The 12,686-nt window shown below is 35.2% G+C and overlaps 1 protein-coding gene across 2 annotated transcripts; it reads right to left on the reverse strand.

Annotated features, from left to right (window-relative positions):
- Window positions 1-218: 218 nt before the first annotated feature.
- LOC105987924 (dnaJ homolog subfamily C member 24) lies at window positions 219-1,875 on the reverse strand. 2 transcript variants are annotated; one of them, XM_013019357.1, is made up of 2 exons: window positions 1,530-1,866; window positions 219-1,402 (listed from the first exon to the last, which is right to left on the reverse strand). In XM_013019357.1, exons 1-2 carry the CDS (start codon window positions 1,846-1,848, stop codon window positions 1,260-1,262), a joined length of 462 nt encoding a protein of 153 aa, XP_012874811.1. In that variant the 5' UTR covers window positions 1,849-1,866; the 3' UTR covers window positions 219-1,259. The 2 variants fall into 2 exon arrangements, with proteins under 2 accessions (XP_012874811.1, XP_012874812.1); XM_013019358.1 differs by having other exon boundaries at window positions 1,306-1,875.
- Between the last annotated feature and the right edge of the window lie 10,811 nt (window positions 1,876-12,686).

Raw genomic sequence — 12,686 nt, forward strand, 5'->3', positions numbered from 1 at the left:
TGTTTTCAAATATATTTGATTTTATAGATCTGGCCCCTGAGTGATTTTGGATTTCTGCGTGACAGCCCAAATACTGAAAGATTTTCTGATGATTAGCAAACACTTATTCTTTTTGACTTGATTATTGTCTCCTGTTCAAGTGAATTTATACTGCAGCTGGAACCAGGAACTTGCCAATAAACTATCTGCAATTCAGTTTTAATTATTTTACTTGCTAAATGCAAAGGATAGCAACACATTATTCAAGTTATACTAGCTAATATTTGGATACAAATGTAACCCAAGCACCAGGCAGTATTGAACACCTGTAATCTAGCACTGGGAGGTGAGGCAGGAAAAATCTTGAATTTAAAGCTAGCCTCAGCTACACAGTGAGACCTTACCTAAAAAAAAAGGAAAAGAAACTAATCCCAAATAAATATTCCATCTACATTTTATGATTATAAATACAAATAATGGAAGGGGGAAGAAGATAATTACCTCATATTTTAAATTTTGGAATAGATGCAATGAAAATAATCTCTTGTCCCTAAAGTTATATTAAAATGTTTCAATGATCACATAGAGGATCCTCAAAGTTCTTTAAATGAACTCTTGATTTATACTGTTCAGAGAATGCTGAGTACATATAAAATAATTCTTTAAGGGTATAGCATCCACAATATGTTGCAGTCAATGATTCATTGAAAAAAGTACAATTCATTATATCAGTGATGAGTTGTTTGTTTATACATACAGACAATTGATTCTGTATCTTAAAGCTCTGACACAAAAAAGAGAGATGCCCAATGGCAAATAATTATTTTAAAGCTTCCATTTCCTAAATTATATATGAAGGTGATAATGGCTGTGCTCCCAAACTTCTGACTCCAACGTTTACCTATCTTTCTACAGATGCCAACTTACCTGCTTCACTTTTAATTTCACATATATCAATATGTAGCCTTTTATATGGGACAACTAGACTCTCATGTTGATTACCAAGATTCTAATTTCATTCTGATGACCTTAGAAAGGGATAGGTCTACAGCAGCATAACTTTGGCAGCTAAAAACCATCATCTCTTAGATCTGAAAAGGTAACTACAAAGAAGCACTTTGCCAATTGCAGAGATATGTTTATGTTAAGAAAAATAATTATTTTCTTTAACAAGAAATAAAAGTCACCATCTGGGGACTGCTCTGAATATAATTTATAATCCAAGTCCTTTTATGGGAACATGTAAATATAAATTATAAGTACATATAAACAATTTTATATTAGTCTGAGGTGGCCTTTGCTTGATGGTCTTGTATTTTCTTTGTGGACCAAACTAAGAGTTCATTTCCTTGGAGTTTGCGTGGCTTCTTCTTATCATGTCTGAATATTCTGCTAAAGGGTTCCAAGCAGTGAACAAGTTTAGCTGTAATTAAGGAGTTCTATAATTAGTGAATATGTATCACAAGAAATCAGGTTAACATCTTCTGCTTCATCTTTGGAGATGGTATATTTTCCACCACACCGGCAGTTCAGTGAAAAGGAATGATCATCTTCATTCCAAGACATTTCTTCAAGATATACTTTAGCATCTACTGGTCCCATATTTCGTAGCTCATCATCATGCCGCTGCAGGTCATACTCTTTTTTTGTCTCTTCATTCCCTAGAATTTTCCATGCCTGATCAATGTTGATGAACTTCTGTATATATTCCTCCACCATTCCTGCTGGCACATCTGTACTTTGTTTATCTGGATGATACATTAATACAAGTTTTTGATATTTTTGTTTTAGGTCAGCCACATCTTCAGATGGGTCTGCTCCCAAAATACTGTACCAATCCTTTTTCGGTGTCTGCTTAAACGCCATCATTACTTGAACAAGAAATGATCTTTCTAGATCAGCAGCCCAGTCATATGCAGGTACCTTTCCCAGGTTTCACATATGATCGGCCTTATTACCTTTCTTATGTAACTGTAACTCCTCTGTACAGCACCTTTACAACAAAACAATTTAGAAAATAATGAAAGTATTACATTCCAGACCCTCTTCCCTGAGCAAGTGTCATTTCTCTACCTCCCCAAGCTATGTTCAGGCTGTCTTTTACTTGAAGTATATGTGTTATCATCTTCTAGCTTTTCCTGTTCTTGCTGGAGCAATGTTAGTAATAAAACTTTATCGTATCTAGGCATCAAGTTGAATTATGTCAAATCACTGTATTAGAAATTAACAATGCAAGCTGGGAGCCGGTGTCTCAAAGCCTGAAATCCTAGCTATTCAAGAGGCTGAGATCTGAGGATAATGGTTTGAAGCCAGTCCAGGCAAAGTCTATGAGACTCTTATCTCCAATTACCCAAAAAGCCAGAAGTAGAGCTGTGGCTTAAGTAGTAGAATTCCAGCCTTGAGTGAAAAAGTCTTGAGCTCAAACTCCAGTACCAATTCCCATTAAAAAAAGAAAAATTTAAAGTCTAGTATGTTATGGTTTAGCATATGGATTTATGTTTTCCAAAATCTTCCCACTAACATTATTTCACTTGATTTTCACAACAACCTGAAAAAAACAGGTGAACATAAGTCTCTGTATTGTTCATTTCTTGTTCAGTATCATCCAAGTGGAGGATAAAGCTGGAATTCAAATTTATAATCAGTTCTCCTGAAGCCATAGATTTCCATTTCAAACACTGAACACTGTCTACAGTGAAACCCTGCTCTCTTTCCCAGAATAACATTTTCAATTACTACAACTCAGATGATTTCAAATTGCTACATTGTATTTAAAAATCTATGCCCTAAAGATATGTAAATCAAGACACTACATAAATATCAATAAGTAGTAGTGTTATATACCTCAAATAACCAAGTGAATCATCACTTTCAAGTTTTAATTTAGCCAAAAACATCCTTTGTGTATGATACATAGTTCAGTACATTATTCATAAAAAATATTCCACAATCTTCTCAGGAAATTCAATTAAGCTAATAAAGTTAGGGAGCAGTTTCAGATCATGAAAGCAAATAAAAAGTACTAGCAGGAGCCGTCTCATCTGTAGCTAAAAATTCTGCAATTTCAAGCCATAGTGCCTAGAGCAAATTCATCAAGTCACATCCTCTTCGTGTTCCCGAGGAAAAACAGCCAACCATGCCAATGGCTACTTGTATCTGGATTCTTTTGTTTTAAATAATACTTTCAACATTCATGTTGCCTAAATCTATAGCCCATTTATTTTTGTGGCTTACTAATATATCCCATGCACAAAAAGGTATTTATCCACTGAAGAGTTCATAGGCATAAGGACTGTTTGAATTCACAATTATTATGAGTGAAAGAGAAGAAGAATTTGTGTTTGATCTTTGGGTGAACATGCATGCCAATTATTCTATAACAAGTATCTAAAAATGGTAGATGAACATTAAGAAGCCACTAGCTTAGGCATAGTAGTGCATACCTGTAATCCCAGCTGAGTGGGAGGCCCAGGAAGAATAGATAGGAGGGTTGTGTTCAGAGGCTGACCAAGATTAAAAAGTTCAAGACCATTTCTAAACATAAACTAAAACAAAAGGCTGGGAATTTGCTTCAAGAGGTAGGGTACTCGCTAGCAAGTATGAGGTCTTGAGTTCAAATCTACAAAACAATAATAAATTACTAAACTTGCCAGGTATAATGGTGCACACCTGAAATCCAAGAACTCAGAGAATTAAAGCAGGGCAAATCATAAATTCAAGGCCAGCCTGGTTACATAATGAGTTTTCAAGGCTAGACTGAGATTCATAGAGAAACATGTGTTTCAAAAAATTAATAAACAATAAGTAAATATTTATCCAAGGTAAGACACATAATATGAAGATTTTTTTTCCTGAGCATTTTAGTTGCTCCAAAGTCTAGCCAGCATTGGTGTATACACTCATTTCAGGGTTAGCTACTCTGTGTATATGGTAATAATTGCCTGATCACTAATAACATTTAGTATCTTTTATGTGCTTATTGGCTATTCAAATGGCTTATATACTTCTTTGCTGATGGGTCTCGTGACTTTTCCTCCATTTTAAACTAGATTTTTGGTTTGAAGCATCACTTACAAAATTGTTATGTATACTGCATACAAACCTCTTTTCTTTCTTTTGCAGCTCATGTTGGTCTCAAATTCATGGGCTTAAGTAAGTGATACTTTCCAATTCATCTTCCCAAGATGGTAGAACTACAGGGGTATACAACCATGCCAGCAGCACATAGTGCTTTAGAATAGGGATTCCTTTTATATTTTCCTGATTATTAAATGACAAGAATATAGCTGCAAAGAAGACCAATTAATTGTGTCTTTAGGGTTGTTATATTGTATGTTCTAACATAATGTTGCTTAACTTCAGATGACAAGGGATGTTTCTTCGGATAAAATTCCTATAGGTTGGTTTTTACACTTATCTTTATAATCTATATGAAGTTTATTTTTTTTAGTATTCTTGTAAGGTAAAAGTTAGAATTAGTTACTTTGTTATGTACATATTCAATTACTGTAGTATATTTGTGAAATTTGCCATTTTACCATTATTCTGCTTTTATCAGAAATTACTTGATCATTTATGAGGAGGTTTATAATCAACTCTAAATATGGTTTCACACATTTATAAGTACATCTCTTCAAAATATCATGCTATCTGTATTATTTTAGTTTTATACATTGGAAACTATACTAATTTCTGAAGTAATATAATATTTTCAAGCTTGCTCCTTTTCCTATTTTTCTGCCTATTCAAAAATAATGTCTGGGAATCTGATTGGAATTCTGTTGCATCTATAGATGAACCAGGTTGACTTTATATCTATCATTTCTGAACTTTCAGATTTATTAATTGACTTTGTACATATTTCCAATTGCTTATATCTCTAATTTTTCTCAATAATGTGTTGTAGCTTTCAGAGTACACACATCTTTAACATAATTTCTTAAATTCATTAGGGAGTATTTATTATTTTTGAATGAATGCAATGCTAACTTTCACTACCCAGATTTGTATTTAGGTAAAACTACACTTGGGGTGGGGGTGCTTTTTGTTGTTGTTGTTGCTCATGGGGCCTGAAATTCTGGGCCTGGGCACTATTCCTCAGCTCTTCAGCTCAACAATAGCACTCTACCACTTGAACCACAGCGCCACTTCTGGCTTTATCTGCTTATGTGGTGCTGAGGAATCGAACCCAGGGCCTCATGCATGCAAGACAAGCACTCTACCACTGAACCACCTTCCCAAGCAGCCCCCTGTTTGTTTTTTTTATGTGTTTTGTTTTTAAATTCTTGTTGGTACATTGGAGTCTTATTCATAAATTACTGTTACTGTTCTTGCTAAGAGTTATTGCTCTGAAACATACCTCTTCATATTTACATTGCCCTTGCATCTTGCTTTCCAATTTATTTCCTTATCTACTTATTTACTTTCTTTTGGCAATATTGAGTCCTTGTTCTTCTTAGGCTGGTGCTTTACCGCCGAGCCACGCTTGACTCCTGCTTTTCTGATTCTTTTTGAGGTAAGGTCTTTCTCCCCGCACAGGGGTGGGCCTGCTTACTTTTAGATTTCTTGTTGTCACTAGAATTATAGAAACTATCCCATTCAGCTCTCCTCCATTAATATGGACTTTTGTGGACTTTCCTAACTGGGCTGAACTCAAACCTTGATCCCACCATTTCCAGTCTTCCAAATAAGCAGGAAAGTAGGAGTGAGAAACCAGTACCGAGCTCATTCTCTTCTGTAAGATCTATTTCCTAGTTTTACTTTTAATTTATTTTGCTTTAATAAATAGGTCCTTTATAAGAGTATAAAGTTGATCCTTGCTGCTTATGTAATTTAACAAAATCTGTGCCATTTGCATATTAAGTTATTTAATGCAACGTGATTTTGATCTATTTCATAAAATGTGTTGAGATTGCTTAGGATGATAACATTTTTCTCTTTATTTGGAAATTTTGACAAAATAATTTCTTTGCAAGAAATTTCACAGCTGTTGTTCCATAGAATGCAATGTGCAGTTAACTTTTCTTTTTTTTAACATTTAGCCATTGTCCCAATTTATTTATTTATTTATTTATTGTGAAAATACTGTACAGAGGGGTTACAATTACATGAGAAAGGTAATGAGTACATTTCTTATCAAGCATTGTAGCCTCCTCCTTTGTTTCCCCTTCCCATTCCTTCCTATCCCCCTCATCCCCCGCCCATGCCAAAGTTGTAAAGTTCATTTTTCAACATAAAGTCTTGTACATCTCATTGTTGCAATGGGTCCACCTGTATCCCTATTTAAACATTTTGTTTATTCCCTTCCCCTCCACAAATTATACCAATATCAAATACAGTGAAAACAGGGGTTATACCATGGGGGAGGGACATACAAAGCAACAAAGAAATCATCTGAATGATCACAAACAAGACTACACTAAAGCTACCAGCACAACTGTGTTTATTGCAGCATTATTTACCATAACTTAGATATGGAACCATCCCAGATGCCCCTCAGTAGATGAATGGATCAAGAAAATGTGGTATATATACACACTGGAATTCTATGCCTCCACCAGAAAGAATGACATTGCCCATTTGTTATGAAATAGAAAGACCTGGAAAAAATTATATTAAGTAAAATAAGCTGAGCCCAAAGAAACATAGGTCCCATGGTTTCCCTTATTTGCAGTTAACTTTTCAACGTCATAATTATTACTTTTATTGCCAACAAGAGTTACTATAGCAAATGTCATGAAATATCTGTGAAATTTCCCTTGTTTATGAATTACTTGGTATCTTCTTTATTGATCTGTAGTTTGCACAGAATTATTTTTTAATGTTTTCTATATTATTTTCATTTTGTGGTATACAGTTACATAAGTCAAACTTGTTACCCCCTCCCTCATTTTTCTCCCACTTTCTGTTGCCCCCAATGCTCCCCTCCCGCCAGTTGTACAGATCATTTCCAAGACATGGACATAAGAGGTTTTTCTTTGTTGTTGTTTTTAATGTACTTTGTGATTTTTTGTTTGTGTGTATGTGTGTTTTTCACCACTATGGTTTATCCTCTGTTGTTACTGTATTCAACCTTGGTGCCCTGGATATGGGATGTACATTTATCTGAATTAGGGAAGGGAAGGGGAACAACAAAATGGTGAGACAAAGGACAAAGGGTAACCAATACAACAGCGATACTCACAAGACAATATGTTAGAAATGATTTGCACAGAATTCTAAGAACAATTGTGGCTAAGATTATATGGTACTTTTCTTCTTAGTGTTATTTAATATTTTATTTGGAAGGTCTTAAATATAGAAAACAACTCTGTAATTCCAAAGAGAAAGAAAGTTTCACCAAGTCTAGCACTCTTGGCCATCACAAAGGAAACAAAATAGTCTTTGCCTTGAAAAGGTGCATTAAGAAGTTCCTAAAATATTAGCATTGTCATCCCCTTGAGCAAGATTTATTCTTGCTTTGGGATTATATTTTTAACCATCAGAAGGTAATCATTTCTCTGTCAGGTTAAAATGTCACAAAGCAAACAACCTTTCTTAAAACATCAATCTTTTCGGCAAAAGAGGTGAATAAAACATAAAGATAAAGATGGATCTCCTCAAGAGTTATTTTCAAACACTCAAAAGACCCTTTTTAGAGTTTATTTATTAGCACTGTCAAACATGAATGCAGCTGATTATTTCCTGTGTTTGCTTTCTGTGACTACAGCTGAGAAGCATGGACTGGGTTATTTATAAAGAAGAACTGCTTGTTCAGCTCAGGCTTGTATAGTTTGAAAGGTCCAAGAGCATGGTAAGGCCATTGGTAAAATTGTTTGTACACCGTGTCATAGCCTTGTGCTTCTGTGTTCTGGTAAGTTTTAAATAAATGGCAAGTCTTTGCCCTATGCATTTCATAGTCCTCTTTATGTGTAGCATATGGCTATGAATATGTTTCTCTTTTCTCAATTTCCCTTATTATTTCTCCTCCTTCAGAGGAACTAGTGCCTTCCTTGAATACAAAGATCTCACTTGCTTTCTTTTTATTCCAAACTTGGTTTAATACCAAAATCAATGCAAGCACATTTTAGGCAGTCAATAAAAGCTTATTAAATGAATAAACATATAGATTTTTGCAAAAACCTTTGTGGAAGGTGCCTTATCTATTCCAATTTCTTCTTTTACAGATGGCATTGAAATTATGACAAATAAATTATCTGTGTTTGGAACTGATTAACTGTTTGTAGTAGAACTCACAGGCCCTAATTTGTAATAACATACATTTTTTTGCAATCAAGTAAATTGCCTAGGTAATATTAATTTTGTAAATACCTACTATGAAATTAAATTATGTGATTAAAGCATGATAATTTTGTACTAGACTGGGAAGTGATGACCCCTCCCTACAATAAGAGATATAATTTCTGTTAAAGAATAAAAAATACTACAAGGCCTTACCGCTTTTTTTTTATTGTGAAAATACCATACAGAAGGGTTACAATTACATGGCAAGATAATGAGTACATTTCTTATCAAGCATTGTTGCCTCACACTTTGTTTCCCCTTCCCATCCCTTCCCATTTCCTACCCACCCTCCCCTTCCATCCCGCACCCCCTCCCGGCCAGAGTTGTAAAGTTCGTTTTTTGACATAATGATTTGTACATCTCATTGTTGCAATGGGTCCGCCTGAATCCCTATTTAAACGATTTGTTTTTTCCCTTCTCCTCCCCAAATCATACCAACATCAAATACAGTGAAAGCCGGGTTATACCGTGGGGGAGGGACATATAAAGCAACAAAGAAATCATCTTATAAATATGTTAGAAACAATAGCATGAAAGAAAAAAAAACATTTGAATACTTATCTTGGGGTTCATTTCACCTAACATCATCTTATTTGACCTTTTCTGCTTGTTTCAGACATATACTAGTTATTGCAAATAAGGGAAACCATGGGACCTATGTTTCTTTGGGCCTGGCTTACTTAATATAATTTTTTCCAAGTCTTTCAATTCCCAACAAATGGGGCAATGCCATTCTTTCTGATGGAATCACTTTGGAAAGTAGTATGGAGCTTCCTCAAAAGACTCCACATAGAGCTCCCCTATGACCCAGCAATCCCACCTTTGGGCATTTACCCAAATGATCACAAACAAGACCATACTAAAGCTACCAGCACAACTATGTTTATTGCAGCATTATTTACCATAGCTAAGATACGGAACCAACCCAGATGCCCCTCAGTAGATGAATGTATCAAGAAAATGTGGTATATATACACAATGGAATTCTATGCCTTCTACACTTGTTTTTTGTTTTTGTTTTTGTTTTTTGGTCATTGTGGGGCTTGTCTGAGCATTGTCCCCAAGCTAAGCTCAAGGCTAGCACTCTACCACTTGAGCCACTGAGCCACTTCCAATTTTCTTGTGGTTTATTAGAGATATGAGTCTCATGGACTTTCCTGCCCAGGCTGGCTTTGAAGCCCGATCCTCATATCTCAGCCTCCTGATTAGCTAGGATTACAGGCATGAGCCACTGGCGCCCCACCCCATCTTGTTTTGATAATCCATAATTCTTCGGTTCTTTTTATTCCAAATTTATTCTTAAGAAAATAGCATGTGAAGAAATAAAAAATAGACAAAAAATATATTATTTTTTCTAACAAAGCTATGGCTTATGAAGAGAGAATGGATCTCCCAAGGCCACAAAGTTAGTGGAAAGAATTGACCACAAACATCATTCTTTTGTAATTGAGCAAAGATGCCTCTCTTCACACAGGAGAGATAATGGCACCAGTTAAATATTCATCTTGGCAAGTTCTAAAGGTTTTGCTTTTGCTAAGCATTGTTTTAACTAATTTCCCTTTAAGGAAAATTACTCTAGTGAGGACACTTTATTCTTAAAGTGGAACACAGATTGTTGATTTTTGGATATTGTGTCAGGAAAGACAAAGTTTCGTCCAACTACAACTATTTCTGGATTTTTAATTAGATCCTAGCCTTTGAAATTGAACATAGTCCTCTTCTGGAAGAAAAAAAAATATGGCACAATGAGCTATTGAGTTAAAGTCAAGAGATCTGAACTCTATCCACCCAACACTTGGAGTTACTTGCTATGTGATTTTAGGCTTATGTGGTACCCACTCTAGAGAGGGTCTTGCTTATAAAACTTGGAACACAGTTCCAAAGAGTATGTGAGATTGTACCATCAATATACACAAACACATGGGATATTAAACATTAAAGCAACTGATGACTAAAGTGTTTTGTAAAATTTGACACCTAACTTTTAGAAAAATCTGATTCCCCAATGCAAAAATCTGCTTTCATCCATTCAAAATAAAGACAATTTTATGATAGTCTGCAGTATCTTAGATTGTTGTGAGTATGCATGAGAACTTTAAGGGAAAGGCTTGTGTAAAAAACAAATGTCATTAGTTGTTCTATAAAGTAAAACATTGGTTAACACAAGAACCACTCTAGGGGCTGGGAAGGTGGCTCAGCGGTAGAGCCCTTGCCTTGCATGCATGAGGCTGTGAGTTCGATTCCTCAGCATCACATAAGCAAAAAAGAAAAAAGCCGGAAGTGGTGCTATGGCTCAAGTGGTAGAGCACTAGCCTTGAGCTGAAGAGCTGAGGGACAGAGCCCAGGCCCAGAGTTCAGGCCAATAACTGGACCCTCCCCCCCAAAAAAAAGAACCACTCTATTGAACTCAGTTATTTTTCATGATTCCATAAGATTTTTACACAAAATTCTTAATGGAAATATATTTTGGTCTATAATGTTATAGATGGAATTATCTTTGATATATGTTTATTAACAATTTATGCCATACAAGCAATGAACAGATCCTTCAGTATGATCCCATTATGACTTAAATCCTTATAATGAGTATAATTTACTCCATTTCAAAATGGAGTCATGTGTCTATCTCTCCAATTAAACTTTAATGAACTTTAAAGTTAGTACTTGTGTTTTTCTTATTAAATGAACTTGTTTAGGTATTTAATATATGTTAGATGAGATTTAAGTTAGTTCTTTATCTGTTATAGATTAAGAACTTGAAAAAAATGAATTATCAAGTATGGCAGATTTTGTACACAATGCATTTCCACATTTGGGTGTGGGGGGGTGTTTGTTTATTTCTGACATCAGACCTGGAACTTGGACTCAATGCTTGGGCACTGTCCCTTAGTATATTTACTCAAAGTAGCACCCTAATACTGGAGCCACACTTTTACTTTCAGGTATTTGTTGGTTAATGGGGCACAAGAGTCTCATAAACTTTACCTGGGACTGGATTTGAAATAGGATCCTCAGATTTCAGCCTCCTGAGCAGCTAGAATTATAGGCATGAGCCACCAGTGTCAGCTTCCCATTTCAGAAATTTGATCCTCTTCCCTTACTGCATGTATCCTATCTTAACAGGCTTAGGAATGGTGAGCCCACCCCCATGCCCACTACTTTTTTCAAGAAGTAAATGTAGGTTTTAACCAATAGTGGGATTCTATTTGCTTTGCCAGTGATTAATTTAGGCCTGGGGAAAAATATAGCCCTGGTGGATAGTCTTTTTATAAAAGAAAGACCTTTGGGATGTTCAACAACAATTTTCTCCCAATAGTCAGAGGTTAGAAGATCTGGGAGATGAAATTCTTAGTAGCTTAGAAGATGAAAGAAATGAAATTGTTTTGTTTCTTCATTTTCTGTTTGATCCCTATCTCCCTTCCTCTCTTTCCTTCTTCACATTTCCCTCTCTAGCACCACAAAGTTACTGGAACTGTCAGCTTTAGCATCACATTATTATTATATACATTGTCATGGCTTGTGCCAATTCAGTGAGCTTCTTTATCACTCACAGTGTGACAGTCAAAAGTGTCCTACCAGAAACAGAGTTTAAGTTATAGAGCATTCATACATGTGGTTGTTTAAGGCACACATTCATTAGCTGGGTGGAAGATATTTATAGTCAGTATTTCAAAAGGATGTACATAGAAATTGAATAATTAAATTGGATATTTAGACTAGATTTTTTTTCCCACCCAGACTCTTGTCTTCTCTCTTCTTTTGTATGTCTGGGTGGGGGAGAGGATAGAGTGACAGAGGAGAAAGAGAAGAGAAAGGAGAAAATTGAATTTTTGAAGTTTTGTATTTGTGGAGAAGGCTGATGAAAATTGAAAACATTGCTCCATCCATGAAACCAGACAATCTCCCACAAAAGGAGAATTCAAAAGACCTGGAAAAATTACAATATGTGAAGGAGGTCAGGCCCAGAGAGACATAGGACACATATTTTCCTTTTTATGTGGAAGCTAGATTTACTTTATAAATGTATAAAAAACATATTTAGTGGTGTTTAAGTATATGCAAATGCATGAACTGAAATATGGTAGATTCAAGAAAGAACTCAAATTGTGTAATTCCTAGAACAGCAAAGTCAAAGTTCAGCAAATAAAATACCAGGAAGAGCATGCTTGAAAGGGGTGGCATTAGGTCAAGTTACACAGGATAGATGGATGAAGAGGAGAAAGGAGGGCAATTCAGTCAAGAATTATATATATATATAGAGAGAGATTATATATGTATACATATAAGCATACACACACACACACACACACACACACATATATATATATATATATATATATATCTTACAAAATTAAGAAAAGTGAAGGGGTGGTAAGGGGAGAGATAGATCAGAATATTGAAGAGGGTGACAAATGTCAAGATAC

Source organism: Dipodomys ordii, unplaced genomic scaffold (assembly GCF_000151885.1).
Source record: "Dipodomys ordii isolate 6190 unplaced genomic scaffold, Dord_2.0 Scaffold45, whole genome shotgun sequence".
NCBI classification, from domain to species: domain Eukaryota; kingdom Metazoa; phylum Chordata; class Mammalia; order Rodentia; family Heteromyidae; genus Dipodomys; species Dipodomys ordii.

What these genes read in the sequence shown, in the direction of transcription:
- LOC105987924 (XM_013019357.1), bottom strand. Translation starts at nt 1,848, where the DNA reads ATGATGGCGTTTAAGCAGACACCGAAAAAGGATTGGTACAGTATTTTG. An exon ending in AGAAATGTCTTGGAATGAAG is followed by an intron (nt 1,403 to 1,529) that starts ATGATCATTCCT and finishes CCTTAATTACAG; the next exon opens with CTAAACTTGTTCACTGCTTG.